The sequence below is a fragment of the Panicum hallii genome, chromosome 2 (genome assembly GCF_002211085.1).
Source record: "Panicum hallii strain FIL2 chromosome 2, PHallii_v3.1, whole genome shotgun sequence".
Lineage (NCBI taxonomy): Eukaryota > Viridiplantae > Streptophyta > Magnoliopsida > Poales > Poaceae > Panicum > Panicum hallii.
In genome coordinates this window covers 39,034,806-39,057,525 of record NC_038043.1, presented here as the reverse complement: position 1 = coordinate 39,057,525, position 22,720 = coordinate 39,034,806, and the positions used below count along the sequence as shown (strand labels likewise).

The window sequence follows — 22,720 nt, the reverse complement described above, 5'->3', positions numbered from 1 at the left end:
AGAGGGGAGTGAATCTTACTAGAGTTGGATTACAAGTATAGGGTATATAGCTGTTCTAAAGAGGTATTAATAGTTAAACTATAGGATTAAAGATAGCACATTTCTATACCATACATTTCATTTTGCAAAAAAAAAGAAATTAAGTTTTTTTATAATGAAACAAAAGTGGACACGAAGACTTGGATAAGTCAAAGTCAAGAAGCCAATCACTGTTAGCCCCATCCCAGCTGTCTTCCACATTTCCAGCAACTCCGCTCTTGCTCCTCATTCATCACTTTCTCATATACTGTCCTCCTCTCTGCCCACGGCCAACGGGGCCAGGTCCAGCCATGGTTGGCCCCGAGATGCTCGTGGCCGCGGCGGTGAACCAGGTCGCCCGGAAGATCAACGAGGTCATCGGCGCGGCGCAGGGCGAGGTGAAGCTGTGCTGCAGCTTCAGCGACGACCTCGAGAGCATCAAGGACACCCTGCAGTACCTGGAAGGCCTGCTGAAGAACGCGGAGAACAACTCATTTGGGAGCGAGAGGGCGAACCTGCGGCACTGGCTCGGCCAGATCAAGTGCCTGGCTTACGACATCGAAGACATCGTTGATGGGTACTACTCGTCCAAGGAGCAATATGAGGGAAGCAGCTACGCTCAGAAGGTAAAACGACTTCCCCTCTTTTCGTTTTCTTCCTAACTATGTAGGCAATTTCTGCTGTAATTCCGACTAAATGCAATGAAATACTTCTATGGGTAAAGAAGATAGAGTTATCCTTTTGAGAAGTAGACCCTTTTTCCCTCAAAAAAAGAAGTAGACGACTCTTCATTATTCGCATTTGATTTTGGGATCTAAATGCATACACCAGTACATTGATTGATACTTGCCACCGAACCATCGATAGGGACACTTGGGGTTGCAATCAACACTAATGCAGTTCTGTAGTTTGACTTATTATTTAGAGAATGTCCTGAAGTTAGATTTACAGAATTATTTGCTATACTGCTCAACATTGTGATTGGGAATATAGTACTATTTGGTACATTTTTAAAGAATGCTACACCAGTAACCACGCATGCCACACAGTACCTACGGCTGAAATTCAGTTGTACAGCTCCAGTTAATTTGCATTTATAACACGGCCCTTTGTGTTATATATAATTAAGAAGAAATTTATAATCAATTATACAAGTCAAATTTTTAGCCCATTTTGTAGATTTCCATTAGTCAAGGACGACAATTACAGCGGTTTGATGCTCATTTGCCATTTGGCTACAGGAATTTTGTTGGTTGTTTTGTTTTTCTCCTCACTTATTGACCTGCTGTGGTAGTTTGGCCTGCAGACTCTTCCTAATTTGATGACAAAGTTGTAAACCTTGGCAAGCTATCATCCGCTAAGTTTATGACCTGGCGACCTGGCTTAAGAATAGCAACAGTTGCATAGCCTAACAATGTTTAGGTGACTTGTTTATGTTGAGTTTCCAATGTGATTCTCCGGGGTTTTGAGTCATAACCTGCGGACTACACTAATATAGTAGTAGACAATAACCATTTATTACCAGTCTAAATCTAAAAATAATAAAATGACCTAAATTTTCAAATTCTAATACAGCTGAGCCTTGGGCCTCTGTTTCTAAATAATTGCACCAAGACTTCTTCGTTGTGTTTTGCTTCCCACACAGTGATTGCAAACTTACAGAGTAATGTGGTGGTAAGTTTTCAGGGATCATTGCTCTGCTCTTTATCCAATCCGATGCTTTCAAAAGTCAGCATGGTTTATAAGATGAAATCCAAGAGGGAGTTGTTGCAGACAAGAAAGGATTTACCTACCCAATATCATTTCATCTCACATATTAACTCAGTGGTAAATTTTGATGAGAAGCAGACAACTTCATACAGAAATAATGATATCCAAATTGTTGGGAGGGATCATGAATTGGAACGTATTATGGGCATGTTAATGCAGATAAATGAGAAAGAGCTTACCATTATTTCCATAGTTGGGCCAGTGGGTCTTGGGAAGACAAGCCTTGCCCAACTTATATTCAATGATACAAGAGCAGAGACATTCAAATTCAGGATATGGGTTCATGTTTCCATGGGCAATATCAACCTTGAAAGAATTGGGAGAGATATAGTTTTGCAAACTACAGAAAGGATTGAGGGAAGCATGCAGATGCAATCAATCAAGAATGCTGTTCAAGACATACTTAATAGGTATAGCTGCTTAATAGTGTTGGATAGCTTGTGGGGCAAAGATGAAGAGGTGAATGAGCTGAAGCAGATGTTGCTTACAGGTAGAAAGACAGAAAGCAAGATCATAGTGACCACTCACAGCAGTAAAGTAGCTGAGCTGATATCCACTGTGCCACCATACAAATTGTCTGTTTTGTCAGAAGATGATTGTTCAAGTATATTCTCTCAAAGGGTAATGACAGGTCATAATGACCCACTTTTCAGGGAATATGGAGAAGAAATTGTTAGGAGATGTAAAGGCATACCAGTGGTAGCCAACTTTCTTGGATCTGTGGTGAATGCTCAAAGACAGAGGCGTGAGATATGGAAAGCTGCAAAGGATGAAGACATGTGGAAGATAGAGGAAGACTACCCCAAAAACAAAATTTTGCCATTATTTCCATCATTCAAGATAATATACTACAGTATGCCCCATGAGCTAAGGTTATGCTTTGTATATTGTTCAATCTTCCCTAAAGGATATGCCATTGATAAGAAAAAACTTATTCAACAATGGATTGCACTTGACATGATTGAATCCAGACATGGAACCTTGCCGCTTGATGTTACTGCTGAGAAATACATTGATGAACTTAAAGATATTTATTTCCTTCAAGTTGTAGAGAGGCCTCAGGTAAGTTTATATTTCTTGTTTTCTCTTGTATAATTTACAAGCGCCACAGTAACATCCATCTTAATAAGTTTTAGTAAAAACATTTCCATGAAAGAAGGTTAACATATTAACGTCCTGTTATGAACGATAATGGATATGAACGATAATTAGTACTGTTGAGATGGACATACACTAAATATCTATGAGCATTCATATATTTGTACAGATAAGATAGGACAAACAACATCACATATATAAAGTTCTTTACTCAGGTATCATTTTGCTTTCCTTCAAACTAATACCTAAAAAATACCTAAATTGTGCTATTTGCATTCAGGACTTATGTTGGTGACCAAATCATGCCCATTTGGTTTAGTTTCAAGCTTTGTTTAATAACGTTTCCCAAATTTGATTAAATGCGCAGTATAACATTGGCTTTAATAATTTGAATAAACTGACATGATATTGATACATTTGAAATAAACTCTTATTAGAAACTGTGCATTTTTGTCTTTTGAGTTAGTTCATTTTTCAATCCTTTATTCTCCCTGTAGATCAACCATAATGTTATTGCACCATGGCAATTTATGCGATTTGGTTGAGTAAGCTAGCTAACTAACCTCGTTTTCATTTACAGATTAATGAAGGAATATCCAATAATTCTGATGAAATGCTCTGCATGGATAATTTGGCACACGATCTTGCTAGATCAGTTGCTGGTGAAGATATCCTTGTGATCTTAGATGCCAAGAATGAACGCTGCCATAGAAATTATGATTACCGTTATGCACAAGTGTCCGCTTCTAGCTTACAATCAGTAGATAGCAAGGCTTGGCCTTCCAAGGCAAGGTCACTAATTTTCAAGACAAGCGGTGCAGAATTGCAGCATGTCAGTGAAGTTCTTTCAGTGAACAAATATTTGCGTGTTTTGGATCTCAGTGGATGTTCTGTTAAGGAGTTACCTGCTCCCGTTTTTCAGCTGAAACAACTGAGATACCTTGATGCTTCAACTTTGTCCATTACAGATCTGCCTCCCCAAATTAGTGGCTTTCATAAGCTGCAGACATTGGATCTGTCAGAAACTGAAGTAACAGAGCTACCAGCCTTCATTGGTAACTTAAAGATGCTGAAGTATTTGAATCTCCAAGGTTGCCAGAAACTTCAGCAGTTGAATAACCTAGATTTGCTGCACGAGTTACAATATTTAAATTTATCATGCTGCCCTGAAGTTAGAAGGTTTCCTGCATCTCTGGAAAATCTCAGGAAACTTCGTTTCTTGAACCTTTCGGAGTGTTCTAAGCTTCCAACATTGCCTGATGAATTATTGCAATCATTCTCTAGCTTTTCTTCCATTGTGGATTTAAACTTAAGTGGTTTTGAGTTCCGAGTGCTCCCTGACTTTTTTGGCAACATTTGTTCACTTCAATTCTTGAATCTGTCAAAATGCTCTAAACTTGAGCTACTACCCCAATCATTTGGTCAGCTTGCATATTTGAAAGGCTTGAACCTTTCATCCTGCTGTGATCTTAAACTCCCAGAATCTTTCGAATACCTTACTTCTCTTCAGTCTCTGAATCTCTCACACTGTCCTAGTTTAGAATATTTGCCATCTTCTTTTGACAAACTTAGTAATCTGGAGTATCTTAATTTATCACAATGTGTTGGACTCAAAGCATTGCCTAAGTCACTTTCAAACCACAAAAAGCTCCAAATTGAGGTTTTTGGGTGCCAGGATTGTATAGTGCGGTCCTGTTCTCAAAGCTTTGGAAGTTGGCAATCCCATCAATGGTCACAGCAAGTTGAGGAAGTTGGAACAAGTAGTGCTATTTCAGATATCACTCCTGAGGAGCCTGCAAACAGAGACAAGGAAGAAGGAATAAGTGCATCAGATGTTGATGAAGTTGATTATCCACGAAATAATATGAAGAAAAAATTGGCATTTGCTTATCATATGGATGAACAGAAAAGTGAAGAGCCTGAATTTATTAACAAGGTAAACTCAATGTATCACCTAAGTTTATTTCCATGAAATTATCATAGCACATGATAGTGGTTTACAATGTTCTTATTCTTTTTGTAGCCAAACTCAAATGGAGAGAGAGTACAAGTAATCCCTGAACAACAGTTCTCATCCTCTCCATCTCGTTTGTCTTCCATTGCATCAAGTTCGAGTGCAGTGTTTGCATCTGGCTCCTCTTCGGATGTCTCAATAGCCGACCATCCATTGTCCAATGATGAAACAGCAGGTATGGTGCTCAGAAAATCTAATCATCTGAAGTTCTTAATGAAAGGTTAGTTTTTTTTTATTTTGAAAGCATCTTAATGTGCAAATTGGGATCACCTTCAGTTCAAAATACTCTTCACTATCTTAGAAATGCAACTTTTACTAAATATATTTTTGAAATATGTAATTTGCAGTTTCAAACTTAAATGTGTAGTCTGACAAATTAATAACTATCTTCAAAGTTTTCAAAATTTTGCATGTTGATTAGTGCTCAACGAAAGTAGTTTTGACGTTTCCAAGAATATGACGTGTTTCAAGGTTTAGAAGATTTAGAGCAATTTTCCCTGCTATGAAAGTAACAGCATCACAAGTGCGGATATATTTACTTTTCCCACAAATATAAACATTTATCAATTAGGCAAAAAAATAGATATTTATGAATGGTAACTGGTCAAAGTTATACAAGTTCCATGGGCACCTATGAATCAAAGAGGAAGATTCGACCGCATGAAGATAAGCGCGAATAGAGCACAAATTGAGTTTAAGGCTTGTGCATAGCAGAACCTATACTATACTATACTATACTATACTACTAACTATGGTCCAAAATTGATGCTGTCCCTTTATTTCAAAAAAAAAAAACGGATGTTGTCCCGTACTGCATGTAGTCAAACTTTTGAACTTTTGTCACTGCTGTTCCGCAAGAACACTTAGTTTTGTCACATGAAAATGATAATTCTTCATCAGAAATACTTATAATTATGTCTCAGAGTTTTACTTAATAGCATATCAGAAGAACATTCGAGCATGTACATTAGAAACTTTAATGTTGTAATTAAACTACAAGTAAACTGGGTCCATGTAATTTTTAGTTTCTTATGTTAGCTTTGGACTTTCAATAGGTTTACATCCCGAAAAGAAATGCAAGGAACCTCAAGTGCCGGCAGAAGATGACCGGATTTCTGAACATCAAGCATCGTCATCACATATGCCGGCGCATCCGCATGAAGCGACCGCTGCCAAACGAAGCATTGACAACCATATTACTGACTACAGTGGAGAACGCCACTTCAGTGTGCAGTGCAATGGGTCCAACCAAGGTGTTGTGTGATACAGGAAACCAACTGGAAGATACTTGCCATGGATGGAAGTTCATGCATTAGTCGCATGAGAGAAGAGTCGTTGCTTTTGACAGAGTTTAAGTTGCCTGCGGTGGAGGAGCAGAGTAGTCTCTTCTTAAGTCACGTCGTTGGAAATGCATGCGTCTTGACGGACTCCCTGACCAAAAGTAACAATTAGAAAGAAGAAAAAGAATTGCGCCCGTGAGCAGGCAGGAGAGAATTATATGTATTTTCGTGATTTCCCCTCTTTGTTGTAATTTTTTTTAGGAACCCTCTTTGTTGTAATTTATAAACTTTGATTCCTACTTGTACATCAAAAGTACATATACATATCATCAGCATTCATATGTAGCTGTAATAATTTTCTGCATGTTGTGTCACATTATACATCAGCATTCATCAGGCCTGTTATGTGGGGGCCCAACACGAATCAGCAAAGCCCATCAGACTCTACAGCTTCGTCGGAGGACAACGCCGTAGCCGATGGGTTGAGATTGGACTTTAGAGGAAAACTGGCCGAGCTCGCCGAGACGGCGCGGAACCTTCCTCGTCGCTTCTCGCGGCCTCCATCATCTCCGCTTGGTCACTCACTCCTGCTCCCTTCTGTCATCGCCTCAACGGCCCTCCGGTCCCGGAGTCAATCGCCACCTGACACGCGCGCTCCAGTTCTTCCATCTCTCCGAGGTTAGATCTTCCCCCTTCTACCCCGCCATCAATTTTATGAAACTTCTCGCTCTCCTTTTCTTTACTGCTTGCGACTCGAGCCGCTGCGTCCGTTTGCTTGCGATGCCTCAGTTTTTTTTTCAATTCATTCATGTTCCGGTGACTTGCTCCAGGGCATTGGGTTTCTTGATGGGAGACGGTAGCAGGCAAGAACCGGCCGTCTGGCGCATAGCGGATGGCTTGCCGCAGAAGCCTGCGCTGGGGTTCAATAGCTTCTGGCAGATTCCTGATAAGATTCAGAACTCTCTCAAGGTTGGTTTCTTTAAAAAAAATCGAGATGCACGGAACTGGTTGTGCAGATGTGAATTGGTTGGGCGTTGCAATAGGTGCATTTTGGGCGTTTCTTGAAGAAGGATGCTGCTGGCCGCGGAATGAATGCTGAAATGTCGTCAGAGATGGGGAAAGCGTCGTGCACTGCTGCTGCTCCTGAGGTTAGCTTGGACAGGCAGCTCCAAGCTTGGAGGAACAATGCTAGTTGGACTGACGAGCCGCCAGAAATCAAGGTATCCACGATAATTTGTTGTTGCACACTTCTCTTTCAGCATCAAGAGTGATTGTTTACATATTCCCTCGACTCATGTCACCGTTGAAGATGCATTAGAATTCCCTGCTATTCTGGAAAAGTTAGCCTTTTGTACGAAATTCCAGTGATGAAAAAATGTATGTGATAGTACTCCCGAGATTGTTCATATAATTTAAGCATTTAACATTACATGATCAATTTTTTTTACAGGTGACTGTACCAGAAGGTTCCCTTTGCAACCTCAATCTAAGATTCAAAGCAGGATTACCACCGGATGCAGTATACAACATCATAATTGACCCAGAGAACAAGAGGGTGTTCAAAAATATCAAGGTACGTACATGTGTGATTTTACTTCTTATGAAGATTGACTAAGCTGGAATGTTCTTCTGACTGCTTAGGGTAGCTTAGAAAATACAATAGCTCTGTTTTCTTGGTACATGTGTGTTGGGAGCCAAATCTTGGTACTTCCATTTTCTTTTTCTCTCGAACACGCAGGAGAGCTGCGTGTCTTTGTATTAAGAGGAATCTTGGTACTTCCATGAAGAAAGCAATCCGCATAGCCGGAGTCCAGTTGGATAATTCAGGCTACGGAAGAAGGCATGATGCCATTTCTATTATCGATACAGGCCCTGAGCTTACATAGGAGAACTGATCCGTCAATGGCTTTTTCTTGTGTAACATTGTGTGGAATGTAATAGTTCTGTGTTGTATTTTGTAGATAAAGCATTAACCCTAAACTTTTAGATGATATTCATTCATCTTATATTTCTTGGAGGTCTTTCCAGTTTTAACTTAGCAGGATCTCACTTGAGTGGTAGGGCAAAACAATTCTTTTGTCACTTTGAATTAGTGACATAATGTGATATTCAGCGCTCTTGCAAAGTGCTAGGTTGTTCTGTAATACTGAATAGGGAATGGAACTTTGAATAGTGTGACATAAAATATGATTATGAGGTTATTCCATAAAAAAATGAGGGCCAGGCGTACTATTTCTTGCATAAAATTGGGGGGCTGTACAAAATATATTCTCATTGTTAATAATAGTAAGCCAAGGAATTTTCTCATAAGAGGAAAGGAACAAGGATCTCACCCTAGAGGCCTAGAGGCAAGTATCATGACACGGAATTGTTTTGCTTTTTCAGGAAGTAATATCAAGAAAAGTCTTGCTTGACGAAGGGTCAAGGCAAGTAGTTGAAGTGGAGCAGGCAGCAATCTGGAAATTCCTCTGGTGGTCTGGCATCTTGTCAGTTCATGTTTTTGTTGACCAGAGCAGAAAAAATCATACTGTAAAACCTTGAAACACTGCCAGTCCTTTTGGTCAACACATGTTATATGTTACCTGATTCGTGTCTTCATGCCATACCTTTTGCAGGTTAAGTTTAAACAAGGACGAACAGGTTTTATGAGAAAGTTTGAGGGTTGCTGGAGGATAGAACCCATATTTGTTGACAAGGAAGTATGCCTTCCTCTTCATCCATGCACTCTGGAAGAATATGAATCCTGTACTGGTGGCAGGGGCAGAGTTGCATCTGCCATTACCTTGGATCAGCTTATCGAGCCTGCCCTTTTACCCCCGCCACCCATCTCATGGTATTTGAGAGGGATCACTTCAAGGACAACTGAGATGCTGGTGAACGATCTGATAGCAGAAACTGCTCGGCTGCGAGGCTTCTCAAGCAATGCAGATGGCAAACAAGATGTTGAAGAAATAGGCGGCACGAGTGAAATTCCACCAGGAAGTGAGTGTGGTGACATTAAGGAAAGGTGGCGACAGAGAAGAAAAAGAGGACGGCATGGAAACTCCCTTAGATTAACAAGTCAAATGTTGTAAGATAAATGCTATGAATGAATGATCATTTTAGAACAGGTTTAGTTTAGGGCCATATCCTAATGTTCAGATTTTTGTTGTTGTAGATGATATGGCGTAAGATGGCTCTTTGTGAACATGTACTGAGCTGGTTGTTCAACAGTATATATGTCTGATATGAATGAAATTTTACTTCTGTTGAGTTCAAAGTCGACCCCTCTCCAGTGGTTCTGATTGTCTTTTACTCCATTGTGATCTTCCTTAACACTTCTCTTGACGATCAACTGCCTGAAGGACAACTCTAGTTGCTTTAACTCACGGTATACCTTCATCTGCAGCATGAGCATGACCATTGCAGCATCATTATTTGATATTGTGGAACATGTAAATTGAATTTTGGTGAAAAATGCCGATGGTTAAATGGCTATATACCAATTGCTAAACCTGGCCCAATCAGATGCCCTGTCCAACTCCAAGCCAGTTAACAATCAACCGGTTCATCCTTTCTCCAAAGCTGCAAGCCAAGGAAAGCCCCAATTCCTTACCTTTCTTGGCATGCTCAAAGCAGCACCTTGTTGCAAGCAATCAGCAACCAGAGGATAATGGAAACCTATGAAACTCAGCAGTACATAGCTTCATGGCCAATGCAACGCAAATACCAACAAATCGTTTCGTTTCCATCAAGGCCATTGACATCGACCCCCGAAGCAGCCATGTCTGGCCAACGGCCACCGTCGTCGTTGCCGTCGCAGTCGCAGCCATTCCGCTTCTGGCTTCCCTACAGAAGCAATGTGGGATCGTGGCGGCAGCAACCACGGCCGCCGGCGCAGCCAATGCCATCGTCGCCTCGACCTCGACCACCTACGCCGCCGCCACCAACTCCGGCAGGTCCTCCGCCGCAGCGGTCGGCGCCACCCGCCGTGGTGGAAGATATCCCTCTCCAAGCCGAGTCATCCGATGAATCGGGCACGATCCCAGTCCAAAGTTCAGACTCGTCGCAGCTGCGAGGAGGCAGGCCGTCAGTGGCCGACCTGGAGCTGACGCTCTCCGGAGAACCGCCCACCGGCCAAGAACAGATCTCGGGCAGAGTCGATGCCAACCGCGGCAGCGACACCAAGATCGCCATCTCCGGCTTCCCGCGGTCGCGCCTCTTCGACGGCGCGCGCGCGCCGTACCGGCGGGAGATCGAGGACGGCCTCAAGAGCCTCGCCGCGCGCGAGACGCCGGCGCCGCCGAGGCCGGAGAGCGGCCAGGGGTACCGCGTCGTGACGCTCGCCGGCCACAACGTGGGCGCGAGCATGGTGCTGGGCAACGCGCCACCGCCGAGCACCGCGGAGCCGGAGCCGCCGGGCTCGACGCCGAGGGTGGCCGCGAACGTGAACAGCAACGTGCAGAGCGTGAACAACTCGTCGATGGAGGGGAGCACGCTCAGCGCCGGCAGCCCCGGCGTGCACGTGGACATCAAGAACGCGCGGGAGGAGCCGGAGGTGGCGACGCCGACGCCGGCCTCGAAGGAGGAAGATAAGCCAAAGGAGCCCGCCGTGCGAAGACCGCCGCTCGTTGTGACGCCGCGGGAAAAGAGCGCGGCGGCAGGTGGCGGCGAGGCGGCGAGGCGGAGGCGGAGGCAGTGCCTGCGCGCGCTGATGATGGAGAGCGGGAGCGACACGGAGGCGCCGCGGAAGCCGAGACCCGGCGCCTGCCGGTTCCAGTGCGTAGCGGATCATGCACCGCCGCTGGCGACGGCGAGCAACGGCGGTGGTGCTGGCGGTAAGAGCGCGGGGGATGGCGGGAAATCAAACACGGAAGAGGCAGCACGCTGAACTGTGCAAACGATGGTTTTATAGAGAGGATTGTAAATTGTGACGGATTTTGTGAGTGTCTGAAACGACAGATGAGGGCAACGAGCTGTTTGACATAGTCAGATGCGATTGTAATCTAGAAATCTAAAGCGTGAAGAATTTAGTATCATTTACTGTATAATTACTCATTTACTCTCTATCAAAATCTAAATTATGAGGGAGCAGGTTTGGATTACAACAAAATGTTACTCCAGTCAGTTTCAAACTTGTGCTATCTCGACTAGTTGAATCCCATTCTAGTTTCAGTTTCGTTTTGGCCGATGCTAAACCTGCCGTGGAGAAGAATCATAGAATATGGAAGAGAGCAAGAGAAAAAAAGGATCAATGGAAAAGGTATATGCATTGAGATGTGCTCCTTCCATGGCGAAGGCCTTTCAGTGGCTCAAAGGGCATTGGAATAGCATATCCCGCCCAGAATAAAAATTTCTCGCAAGGGACAAGCACAAGCTGGGTTTTGTACCATCCTCAAGGCCACAAAGTGCCTCCGGCGAAACAGCTCGGATCGGTTGTGTGGCAACAGACTGTAGCCTCCTTAGTCCTTTCTGTGCTTGTGTTCAAAAACTGTTCATGCAAGTGTACAAGAACTCAAGAGATATGATAGATAAATGCATGGGCAATAGAGTAGACCAGCTTGGCATTTGCAAACTCTGTCTGTCTGCCATAAAGCTTAGCTTCCAAGAATTCATGAAGGTGGAGTCAGGATGTACTGAGGAGTAGTCATTTTCGTTTCCTTTTGGAATAAGAATAGATATTTAAACCAATTTTTTATTTAACACAACGATGTAAACTATAGAGCCCTGCGAGATGGGGACTTCGCACCTTAAGAAACAGCTAAAACAAACGAATAAACACTTCTTCCTCCCTCTAAGCACCTAGCAACATGTGAAGTGATTGGACAAAAAAAAGTTTTGTAGTAAGGGGATTTTTCTTTCGGCTTTGGATCTTGAAAATCTGGATTGTGGATATCTGAATTAAGGAAAGCAACATTTCTAAACATCTTCGTTAGCATGTATCATGACAGCCGCCTGGCTTCTTTGATTAGGCACTAAGCACGAATGACGCACACGGCGCTCTCCCGTGTAGAAGATCCTGTGCACTTGCCACTCTAAACTAGGCAAAAACACCACCGCAGTCTCAGCTGCTCCGAGGAAGGGGCGCACGAACAGGCATCGCATCTTCACCTTTGGGGCCAAACAGAAATGGCGGCTTCTTGCGCCTCCACCCTCCCTTCACTCTCCTTCGTCTCCTTCTCCTCCTCCTCCTCTTCCAATTCACCTCGGCGGTTCAGGTACGACGGCTACTAGTCTGCACGTGTCTGAATCGATCCATATGCGTATCGGTGTGAACTGACGATTCTCGTCGCCTGCATCGGCTTCGGTTCTTGAATTCAGGCGCTCTACGGTGGTGGCCATGGCCAGCGTGGGGCAGAAGGTGTACGCGCCCGGCGTGGCGGTGTCGGAGGGCAATGGCGGACTGCAGAAAATCGACCTCAAATCCCCGCATGGAAGGTAATTCTTTTTATTTTATTTTATTTTTTTCTGGGAAGAACATCAGGTGATCAATCTCGGTGTGCATTCTGTATGTGATTCTTGAGGGGAGTCAGGGGACTGACTAGTTTTAGTTTAGGAGATGAGTTTTTACTTATTAGAGATAGGAGCTTGGCTGGGGATATTAGGTGACGGGAGGGGAGCATTGGGTTGCATCATTGCGTATGCAGCACGAGTCACAACACTAGATTGGGGGAAATATGAGACAGATAGTCAGAGTTGACTAATTATGCATGCTTTTCTTCGGTGGTTTACCTAGTTATTATGATTTGTAAATAGTGTTTACAAGATGTGTTCCTGTGGTAGGATTTCCCTTGGCAGTCCTAACCTGACCTTGGTACATTTGCATTTAGAAACTTATCCTGAATTTCACTTTTTCCATGTGATTAAAAATGTATATTATCATTCACTCTCAGTTCTTTTTCACTTTAGTGCCAACTAATTGTATAACGTTTTATGCATGAAGCGAGGCTGAGATCTATCTGTTCGGAGCATGCGTTACTTCTTTCAAAGTCCCTAATGGCAAGGACCTGCTCTTTGTTCGACCAGATGCAGTGTTCAATGGGCAGAAACCTATCAGGTTGGACTGAAACCATATGCCATAGAACATCAGGTGTTTACCCAGTAAGCATGCTAACTACATACCTTTTTGAAAGCAGTGGCGGAATTCCACATTGTTTCCCCCAGTTTGGTCCAGGTCCCATGCAGCAGGTTTGTGAAACCATTTTTCTTTTGTAACCATGTGGACCGGAAAAGAAAGTAAATATGACAAAAAAGCATTACTCCTAATGGATCTTTGGTCCCAAAAAGATTAATTGTAATTTTTTGCTGATGCCACATTCAAATATTAAATGTCTTAGCAAAATCAACCAATGGACCCCAAGTTAGCCTTAAAATTTTTGCATTGAGGAATTCCTTCACTTCTACTAGGTTGGAGAAAGTATCATAGTAGCCATTATCTATGTTTTTGTTATACCAAATACAATGATGCAGTTATGTAGCATAATGTTTACCGCATTTTATATTCTGCTGCACGATAATGATACGTGTGTCCAGTGTACTCTTTGTATTTACCTAGGCTAATTTACTTTTGACAGCATGGGTTTGCACGGAATGTGAATTGGTCCATCGCAGATTCAGAAGTCACCGAAGGAGATCCAGCTGTAACTTTGGAACTTAAAGATGACTCTTACAGCCGTTCTATGTGGGATTTTAGCTTCCAAGCATTGTACAAGGTTAAACTCTGCTGAGGACTGTGTGGCTTGATGCTTTCTGTCCATACGGATGACCTTTCACAACAGAAGTTGTAGCCTTGCCTTTGCTGCATATGGGTTTGAGTATTTGTTTTTTTTTCTTTTGAAATATTTGTAGGTTTCCCTGCACTCTACAAGCTTGTCAACAACTCTAAAAATAACAAATATGGATGACAAGCCTTTCTCATTCAACTCAGCACTCCACACTTATTTCCGTGTAAGTCGCAGTTTTCTTGGAACCACTTTCTTTTTTCCTTTCTGAAATACCATGCCTTCTTCTTAAGGCATCATAGGCGATGCCTAGGTGACAAGGCATACCCAAGGTGCCACTAGGACCTAGTTATGCCTTTGTCGCCAAGGTGATAAGGTGTACTCAAGGCGTCACAGGATGCTATACCGCCTTAAGAACAATGATTCCATGTATTTTCCGTTCGCACATTTGGTTTACAGGCTTCCATAACTGGCGTTTCTGTGAAAGGTCTGAAAGGTTGTAAGACTCTCAATAAGGATCCTGACCCGAAAAATCCTTTGGAGGGCAAAGAAGAGAGGTCAGTTTGAATTTTGGTCAATAGATATGAGGACATCACTACACTCACCCTCTTATGTGTGAAAAAATAAATTAGACTCTTGTTTCTTGTGTTACCTAATTGAATTTACCCATCTATGCCCCAGTATTCACAAAACACTGTTAGCATTTAGGTTTCCTGCCTTGTCATTGTATTTGCATCTATACACTGTATGTGACTCTGTGGGAGCAGAAAGCAATATTGCATTTATTCTCACTTTTGTGTAAGAGATGTTCAGAGCTCTTGCATCACCTATTAGATATTTGTGCTGGATGCACTCATTGTGGCAGTAAGTATGGTGTATGCTGCTGAACATAAGTTTTTGAGCCACTCAATACCATATAGGGAGGAGGTGACTTTCCCAGGATTTGTTGACTGCATCTACCTTGGTGCACCGAGTGAGCTCATCCTGGACAATGGATTGGGTGACAAAATTGCCATCTCAAATTCAAGGTAGGTGGATATCTGTGAATTGAAGGACTATGTTTTGACATTGTTAAAGTTGTTATTTTGAAATGCAGTTGGTCAGATGCAGTGTTGTGGAATCCTCACTTGCAGATGGAGGCCTGTTACAAAGATTTTGTCTGTGTGGAAAACGCAAAGGTACTACAACAACTGCTCAACTTGAATTAACTTTTGTTGACGTTTCCTGATTGAAATCATGGGGAAGTAACGTTGATAATTGTGTGAATTTGGCTGATGATATGATCAACTGTCCCATGTAGATTGAAACAGTACAATTGGAGCCGAAACAATCTTGGGTGGCAGAGCAGAAAATTGAACTGGTCTGAAGATAATGCCTTGCTGCAACTGCATCAAGCAGTGAGATGCAAATTGCATTCCCCCTCACCCCCCCCCCCCCCCCCCAACCCCCCAATGTAATTCTTCATGGCACATGTCATCACAATAGTTGTGCACCCAAGTTATCCAATGTTTCCTATAAAAAGGAATAAGTGATGCAAATCAGGATGTTTTTTTGGCAGTATGATGTTTACTGCGTTGCAAATGTACAATTCAAACTACACGGACTCTGTTGAAATGGAAGCGAGTGCCCATATTGATCTTTGACATATCATCTGCTACTGAAATACGTTTTCTTTTTGCTGATTAAGCATTGTGCTTAATCATTTGATAATGTTAGATGGGGCATGAAAGCCAATATGGTTCTGTCATGCCTGTTTCTGACCGAAGCAAAAATAAGAGGAACCGTGTCTTAAAGTTAATTTCTTGCTTTTGTTTGTTGCCTTGTCTCCAAACAAAATATATTTATTTAGTGTACACTGCTAAGCATACAATATTTATTGAGAAAAATATGGTACATCGCAGCCCTCATACAACTAAAATAGAGAGCAAAGAAAAGAAAAGACAACTAATTTACAAAGGGTAAGTGTGGCAGAAGTACAGTTCAGGGGATTCAGTCACTTAGGCCGTAAAACCGTTTAGCTGAATCAAGTGTGTTGCCAAGAAGCATCGCAATTGTCACTGGTCCAACTCCGCCAGGAACTGGAGTTATAGCAGAGGCCACCTTCACTGCTTCTTCAAAGCAGACATCTCCAGTTAGGCGATAACCATAATCACTGGTAGGATCCTGAAAAATAAAAGATATCAGAATTCCCGTTGGCTAGATGCTATAACACGAAAAAAGGGTTCAAAACTCATGGCTCCAATTCGCTAAGTGTTGGTGAACTAGTGATGCCTACAAACACTCTGTTTGCAAAAAAAAAAAGGTGAAATTTTAATTTTACAGTGGACAACCAGTTAAACATGCCATGATTGAATGAAGATGATTCATTGTGTTCTGCTAAAGGAGTAACTTCAACCCTGGACTACACATTGTTCCTTTTACAAAAATAAAAATAAAAATAAAAACATCAGATCATAACAGCATTTACTGGACTTTAGAAGCACTCAACAAGAGAATCATTTACACCATTAATTTAGATATCATTAATTAGAAAATAAGCTGGTGATGATGGACAAATAATATTAGGCACAACACAGAAAAACATACCTTATTGAGCGAAAGTACAGTAGAAAACTACGGTCTTTACCTCGATTGGATTTGTCCCCACATCAATCACAACTGCACCTTGCTTTAACCAACTTCCTCTTACAAGATTGGCCACTCCAGCAGCTGATATCACAATGTCAGATTCACGGGTAATCGCCTCTGGATTTGTTGTGAAGGCATGGATAACACTGACAGTGGCGTGATGCCTCTGGAGAAAAATAATGTCAATATACTGTTCTCATATGGTAAAAAGTGGGTAAAAATAATAGATGTGACTCAATTGTGACAACTTAACCTGTAAAAGTAAGGAAGTGGGCAATCCAACAACTTTGCTTCTTCCAATCACAGTCACATGCTTTCCCATGAGTTCAATCCCAGATTGGAGCAACAACTCAATGCACGCCTTTGCAGCACAGGGCAAAAACAGAGGTTTTCGGCTTCTGAGAGCAAGATTTCCAACATTCAAGGGATGGAAACCATCAACATCTTTCTCTAGACTGATGGCGCTCAAAATCCTTTCCTCATCCATATGCTGATTGATACAAATTAGCCCAACAATACAAAGACCAACAATGTATTATGTTCAATATCAAGCATAATGTAGCAATGCTTGTTGTAAATTAAGATGAACCTTGATCAGACAGATACATAAAATGGAAACTAATAGTTTTCTCTATTGGGTGCAAATGGATTTTTTTCCCATGATATTAATCTATGAAGTAAACCAATGAGCATGCCTTTTGAAAGCGGCAACAGGAGAACATGTTACCTGTGGTAGAGGTAGCTGTACTAGGATGCCATGAACAGAAGGATCTTCATTAAATCTTGACACTGAATCCATCACTTCATCTTCTGTACAGTTTCCAGGCAACTTTGCTAGCAATGATTTAATTCCAACTTCCTCACAACCTTTTGTTTTGTATCGCACATAAGATTCAGAATCTCTTCTATCACCAACCAATACGACAGCTAGACCAGGCACATGTCCGACTGCACTTTTCATTTGACGGACTTCTTCAGCAATATGTAACCTTATGTCCTCTGCAATAGACTTGCCATCGATAATGGTTGCGGTGTAACCATAATCAGCTACAGAAGACAGAAATGATAGTTCAATGCATCAGATTTTAAGCATAAGATGCTGAACAATAATAAAATAGATGATATCCACGAATTGGCCAAGAATCAAAGGTGTTGACTTGAAACTTCTATACAGCTGTATGCCAAACATATATTTACTAAAAGAAGCTACCAAGCAACAATAGTACACTAAATCAATTTCCTGTTTGCATCAGTTAGAACTTAAATTTCCCTCTGAACCTTCCACTTGTACTGGTGCTTAAACCAACACCCTAGAAACTTCTAGTTCTAGCTAGCACAGGAGCTACTAAAGAACCCCAACTCGCGTTTCATTTCAAGTTGCATTCTCGTCCAGTCGTCCATCAACGCTACAACCATTAGCAACACGATAGTTTTCTACACTGGGATACTATAGGATCTGAGCATTGATTATGCATGAATAACAAGAACCGATCTCATACCACAAGCTAACTTGATGAATCAGAAGACCTAAGCTCCACCAACTTATATCCATTTAATTACACTAACATCTAATTTCTTTTATAGAAATGGTGGCACTCTCAACGCTCGCTTCCCCGCCTTCAACCCAAGATTTACCAAACCAATAATTCCCACTCACCTCCGCCGTCCTGCGGAGGCGGTGTTCGCGATGCAGCACGCGGTGGAAGGTCCCAGGTGTCGAGGAAATCCGGTCCAAGCAGGAGGCTGCTGCTGCTCCTCCGCCGTCGCCGCCGGCTCCCCGCCCCCGCCTTGTCCTCCTCCGCTGCTGCTGCCGCCACTGAAGCGTCGTGGAGCCCACGCACCACCCTGGTGAGCAAGGAGGCTAGCGGGGCACGGTTTTGGCGTGTGGCGGTGGCGGCGGCGAGCACGGCCACGGCGGCGCCACCCATCTCCTTCGACGCGACCCGCCGCCGCTCGCGTCGGAAATGAGATTTCGGTAGACGTTTGGGCCTTTTGGGCCACGTGGGCTCAGCAAGGAGATATTTCTGTCGCATATGACTCGGACCCATTGACGGGCCCACTTTGGCGCATTGTTTTCCTTGGAAATGGCAGAACGGGGAGGAAATCAAAATGACATAGATGTAGGGCCCGTTTGGTTCTTCACATCTGATTCTAATTTTTGCTGAATCTCTGAGAGAAATAATTCTATAACTGAAAATAATTTTCTTTGATTCTCTAGCATAAACTCTTAAATCAGGATGGAGAATCACTTCATAAAATTAAGAGAAGTTGTTGTTTTCAGCTCTCAGACTCTTAGTTCATTTCACAGAATCACTTCACAGAATCAGCAGAGAATCACTTCTTCATGAAAAACTGTTTGGCAGAGTTTCTCCTGAATTCAGCAGAAAATCAGCTCTGGGAGCTCTGCCAAACGCACCCTAAACTTTAGTCCCGTCACATTGAATGTTTGGACACCAATTAGAAGTATTAAATATAGGGTAATTACCAAACTCATTGCATAAATGGGGGCTAATTCACGAGAGGAATCCACTAAGTCTAATTAGTTCATAATTTGACAATATTGTGCTACAGTAAACATGTACTAATGATGGATTAGTTAGACTTAATAGATTTCTCTCGTGAATTAGTCTCCATTTATGCAATTAGTTTTACGGTTAGCTTATATTTAATCTTCCTAATTGACATCTAAAAGTTCGATGTGATCCGGATTAAAATTTAGTTCCTAGATCTAAACACCCTGTATATGTACATGTGGCAGATTTCTTGGTTTGTTGTCCATGTCGTGGCGTATTCTCTGTCAATCTTGCCTGGTTGCTAATGCCTTAAAATTGATCGATCGGGTCATTGTCACCGGATGATGAGAAAAAAACCGCCGCTGATCTCATCTATCCAGTGATTTTATAGCCAGTATTCACATTGCAGAATGAATCAGTTTATGTGAAAAATAAAAATAAAAGCGACTCGTATAGAAACCTCAAAGCTAGGCTCGCTAGAATTTATACGGCCTTCATTTTAAAATATATGGTTTTTAGAAAAGTTAATTAAGTAGCTGGTTGTGCAAGTACAAGAGATATGTTTTGAAAGATGACACTAGTACCACCCATATGTTGCCTCTTATTGCGCTATCGAAACATATTTTTATGGTGTCATTGGTGCACTATTTTACAAGGTGAGAATATAGAAGCTGTTTGGAATATTAGAGGATGTTTGATTCGAGAAATAGGATGGTCTGTCATTTTCTAATTCTTTATATTTTAATTGGTTGACATAACCCTCCATTTCTCTCAGCACATTGTTAGCTCAATAACGAGGAATGTGTTCGTCCCACAAACAATTCATGTAATGACTGTGATGAATCATTTCATTCTATATTAAATAATTCTTTAAACTAAACACATTCTTAATTATATTATTGAAAGCTTTGTCGAATATCTTTACGTTCTAAAAAGGCTATTCTTTAAAAAAAAGTCAGACACATTACTCATCTTAAAAAATAACTTTAGCGCATATGATTCGGACCCATCGTACGGGCCCACTTTAGCGCATTGTTTTCCTTGGAAATGGAAGAACGGGGAGGAAAAATCAAAATGACATAGATGTACATGTGGCAGATTCCTTGGTTTGTTGTCAATATCATAGCATATTCTCAATCAATCTTTGCCTGATTCCTAATGCTTCAAAATTGATCGATCGGGTCATTGTCACCGGATGATGAGAAAAAACCGGTGCTGATCTCATCTAGTGATTTTATAGCCAGTATTCACATTGCAGAATGAATCAGCTTCCATGAAAAATCTCATTATGTAGCTAGTTGTACAAGAGATGATGTTTTGAAAGATGGCACTAGTACCACCCATACATTGCTTCTTATTGCGCTATCCAAGCATGTTTTTATGGGGTCATTGCTATACTATTTTATAAGGTAAGTATAGAAGCTATTTGAAATATTAGAGGATGTTTGATTCGAGAATTGGGATATTCTATCATTTTCTAATTCTTTATATTTTAATCGGTTGATCCATAACCCCCTATTTCTTGCAACACATGGTTAGCTCAATAACAAAGAATGTGTTCGTCCCACAAACAATTCATGTAATGATTCTTCCATTCTATATTAAATAATTCTTCAAACTAAACACCTTAATATCATTATTGAAAGCTTTGTCGAATAGTTAGATTCTTATATCGAGTTAGCAACTTAGCTGTAACTATAAAAATACTATGGTAAAAGTACATGGATTGTGAACCTTGTAAATCCACGACTATGATGGCAAATGGTCTTATACATTGACACGTAATTTTAAAACAACCTAATAGATAAATCCTACAGCGAAGTGTTTCATAGTAATACCATATTCCATAATTTTATGAGAGGAAAAAAGAAATATTATAAGTTATATGATAATAATTTGGAGGAATTAGTCTATTAATACTAAATTTTAGATTATGAAATTGTTGTTTCGTGAAACAACTATTCTCTTCTCTCCTTTTGTCTTCCCTTCTTCTCTCTCCACCTACGTCCTGCCCCGACATGGAATCATAACAACCAACAAATAACCACAAAATAAAAGGGAAAAAGAGAGAAAGAGCAAACAGGAAACAAGCCATGTTTAGTTCCGTTTTTTTTTTAAAACTCGCTTATTTGACAAAGCAAGTTTTCTGGTAAGATGGAGAATCCGTAAACTAAGTGTTTGAGAATTCCGATTATTAGAAACATGGGTCTCAGACTCTCAAACCATTTATGAGTTAAGCGGAGCTTATGTTGTTTTCCTATTTCTATAATAAGCGGCTTCTGTGGGGTTTTTAAAGGGAAAACAATCTGGGGTCAAAGAAAGAGAAAATTCCCTATATAGCACTAGATAAAAATCTGATTCTCTATATGATACTGCAAAATTTTACCTCCCTTATTTGACATTACAATTTATATTTTGTTCTTTTCTTAGCACTGGGTTCGTGCCTGTACGTTGCTACAGACAAAATAATTTATTGTTGAATATAAAAACCTTGCAAATGTATTTATATTCAGACTAAGCTTAATGAGTCGTGTGGAAATTTAGTTAAGTATAATCACATTTATTCTAAGAATATATCGATACCCATTCATTGCTTCAATCGAGAATGAGCATCAATTTTCATACAGCAACAAAGACATATTCTTTGAGGTGAAAAACATTCATGCACCATGTTCATGTTCCAAAGTAAGCAAACAAACAGTTAGATACATGATACAATAGAATAAAAGTATAAATCGGTGCAACTTTATCGCTTTTTATCTTGCTTTCTACTTTATTTCACCTCCCCAGGAACAATCCCTATTTTTTACCTTCTTCCACTGCCCCAGTCGTTTGCCAGAATTCTGCTTTGGCTAGTTCTCAGTAGCAATCTCCTTGCCTCCCATTGCTCGGCATTGGCGTGATGTCAGCTGCACAGCCAGTGAACTCATCATCATCTGCTAAAGAGCAAACATAACTTTTAATTGTAAGGGGACTGATCAAAGGAAAATGCAACAAAAGAAAACTCACATGATAAAAGAACCATAATCCCTGAACATAAAGCCTTCCAAGAGGGAACCGGTGCTCCAGTTGAGCATCCATTGTCTGATAATCCTGATCATAGTTTTCATTTATAAAGAAAGAGAAAAGAAACACTAAATGACTTTTGTGTAAAGTGCAAAATTTACATATAAGCACCAATATGGCTACACTGATGTAGATCACCCCCGAAATTTACTGATAAGCACCAATACAGCTATACTGACATCCCTGGTGATAATAATTAGTGACTTAAGAAGGTTGGTGTCTTATCAATGGATTATCTCAGTGAGAATACACACAACTCAAAAAAGAATCTGTGTCACAGTATAACTGAACTCTAGCACATGATACAATTATTTTTATATTCTTTCTGGTTCTATCACTTTTTCAAACAGAAGAGTAGATTGAGGGCATGATTTGCAACCACTCAGCGTCCTCCTAATAAAAGTAGAAACAACCGTACAACTTACCTGGCAAAAGAGCATAGAAGCATTATTCAAATTTTCGTTCTACAAGCAGAGTTGTACCAGTAGGAATGTTCTTAGAGCTGCTGCCAGAGCATGGTTGCCTAGACCTCTCTTGAAATGTGATCTGGACTCCACAAATTGGCTTACCAACACATAGTCCTCACACAGAAGGGAAGATTCGCAGAATTAATTTAAATACTTACATAACAAA

At 41.3% G+C, this 22,720-nt stretch overlaps 5 protein-coding genes across 8 annotated transcripts; 4 read left to right on the top strand and 1 right to left on the bottom strand.

Moving 5' to 3' along the window:
* The first annotated feature begins 252 nt into the window (after window positions 1–252).
* LOC112879873 (putative disease resistance protein RGA1) lies at window positions 253–6,521 on the top strand. Of its 3 annotated transcripts, none has more exons than XM_025944295.1 (5): window positions 253–644; window positions 1,594–2,850; window positions 3,467–4,822; window positions 4,910–5,075; window positions 5,956–6,521. In XM_025944295.1, exons 1-5 carry the CDS (start codon window positions 330–332, stop codon window positions 6,162–6,164), a joined length of 3,303 nt encoding a protein of 1,100 aa, XP_025800080.1. In that variant the 5' UTR covers window positions 253–329; the 3' UTR covers window positions 6,165–6,521. The 3 variants fall into 3 exon arrangements, with proteins under 3 accessions (XP_025800080.1, XP_025800081.1, XP_025800082.1); XM_025944296.1 differs by having other exon boundaries at window positions 254–644; window positions 1,705–2,850; XM_025944297.1 differs by having other exon boundaries at window positions 453–644; window positions 1,698–2,850.
* A 161-nt stretch (window positions 6,522–6,682) lies between these two features.
* On the top strand, window positions 6,683–9,413 carry LOC112879874. The gene is made up of 7 exons (XM_025944298.1): window positions 6,683–6,858; window positions 7,011–7,149; window positions 7,224–7,400; window positions 7,631–7,753; window positions 8,566–8,709; window positions 8,796–9,250; window positions 9,338–9,413. Exons 2-7 carry the CDS (start codon window positions 7,027–7,029, stop codon window positions 9,339–9,341), a joined length of 1,026 nt encoding a protein of 341 aa, XP_025800083.1. The 5' UTR covers window positions 6,683–6,858; window positions 7,011–7,026; the 3' UTR covers window positions 9,342–9,413.
* A 530-nt stretch (window positions 9,414–9,943) lies between these two features.
* LOC112881020 (WAS/WASL-interacting protein family member 3-like) lies at window positions 9,944–11,050 on the top strand. Its single transcript, XM_025945731.1, has one exon. The coding sequence runs from the start codon at window positions 9,944–9,946 to the stop codon at window positions 11,048–11,050; it is 1,107 nt and encodes a 368-aa protein (XP_025801516.1).
* A 1,160-nt stretch (window positions 11,051–12,210) lies between these two features.
* LOC112881872 (putative glucose-6-phosphate 1-epimerase) lies at window positions 12,211–15,530 on the top strand. The gene is made up of 10 exons (XM_025946771.1): window positions 12,211–12,377; window positions 12,481–12,597; window positions 13,103–13,216; window positions 13,296–13,347; window positions 13,734–13,871; window positions 14,008–14,106; window positions 14,340–14,437; window positions 14,801–14,908; window positions 14,977–15,058; window positions 15,181–15,530. Exons 1-10 carry the CDS (start codon window positions 12,289–12,291, stop codon window positions 15,244–15,246), a joined length of 963 nt encoding a protein of 320 aa, XP_025802556.1. The 5' UTR covers window positions 12,211–12,288; the 3' UTR covers window positions 15,247–15,530.
* Window positions 15,531–15,739: 209 nt separating this feature from the next.
* On the bottom strand, window positions 15,740–18,507 carry LOC112881870 (bifunctional protein FolD 2-like). Of its 2 annotated transcripts, none has more exons than XM_025946769.1 (5): window positions 18,166–18,504; window positions 17,236–17,555; window positions 16,762–16,998; window positions 16,507–16,674; window positions 15,740–16,043 (listed from the first exon to the last, which is right to left on the bottom strand). In XM_025946769.1, exons 1-5 carry the CDS (start codon window positions 18,434–18,436, stop codon window positions 15,870–15,872), a joined length of 1,170 nt encoding a protein of 389 aa, XP_025802554.1. In that variant the 5' UTR covers window positions 18,437–18,504; the 3' UTR covers window positions 15,740–15,869. The 2 variants fall into 2 exon arrangements, with proteins under 2 accessions (XP_025802554.1, XP_025802555.1); XM_025946770.1 differs by having other exon boundaries at window positions 15,908–16,043; window positions 16,467–16,674; window positions 18,166–18,507.
* Window positions 18,508–22,720: the final 4,213 nt, after the last annotated feature.

Excerpts from the sequence above, each read along its gene's own strand:
- LOC112879873 (XM_025944295.1), top strand. The coding sequence starts at position 330 with ATGGTTGGCCCCGAGATGCTCGTGGCCGCGGCGGTGAACCAGGTCGCC. Across the intron at positions 645-1,593 it reads GAAGCAGCTACGCTCAGAAG|CTGAGCCTTGGGCCTCTGTT; the intron begins GTAAAACGACTT and ends ATTCTAATACAG. Across the intron at positions 2,851-3,466 it reads AAGTTGTAGAGAGGCCTCAG|ATTAATGAAGGAATATCCAA; the intron begins GTAAGTTTATAT and ends TTTCATTTACAG.
- LOC112879874 (XM_025944298.1), top strand. The coding sequence starts at position 7,027 with ATGGGAGACGGTAGCAGGCAAGAACCGGCCGTCTGGCGCATAGCGGAT. Across the intron at positions 7,401-7,630 it reads ACGAGCCGCCAGAAATCAAG|GTGACTGTACCAGAAGGTTC; the intron begins GTATCCACGATA and ends TTTTTTTTACAG. Across the intron at positions 8,710-8,795 it reads AGAGCAGAAAAAATCATACT|GTTAAGTTTAAACAAGGACG; the intron begins GTAAAACCTTGA and ends TACCTTTTGCAG.
- LOC112881020 (XM_025945731.1), top strand. The coding sequence starts at position 9,944 with ATGTCTGGCCAACGGCCACCGTCGTCGTTGCCGTCGCAGTCGCAGCCA.
- LOC112881872 (XM_025946771.1), top strand. The coding sequence starts at position 12,289 with ATGGCGGCTTCTTGCGCCTCCACCCTCCCTTCACTCTCCTTCGTCTCC. Across the intron at positions 13,872-14,007 it reads GCTTCCAAGCATTGTACAAG|GTTTCCCTGCACTCTACAAG; the intron begins GTTAAACTCTGC and ends AAATATTTGTAG. Across the intron at positions 14,909-14,976 it reads ATTGCCATCTCAAATTCAAG|TTGGTCAGATGCAGTGTTGT; the intron begins GTAGGTGGATAT and ends TTTGAAATGCAG.
- LOC112881870 (XM_025946769.1), bottom strand. The coding sequence starts at position 18,436 with ATGGGTGGCGCCGCCGTGGCCGTGCTCGCCGCCGCCACCGCCACACGC. Across the intron at positions 17,556-18,165 it reads GCCTCCGCAGGACGGCGGAG|CTGATTATGGTTACACCGCA; the intron begins GTGAGTGGGAAT and ends TGTCTTCTGTAG. Across the intron at positions 16,044-16,506 it reads TGGGGACAAATCCAATCGAG|GATCCTACCAGTGATTATGG; the intron begins GTAAAGACCGTA and ends TTTATTTTTCAG.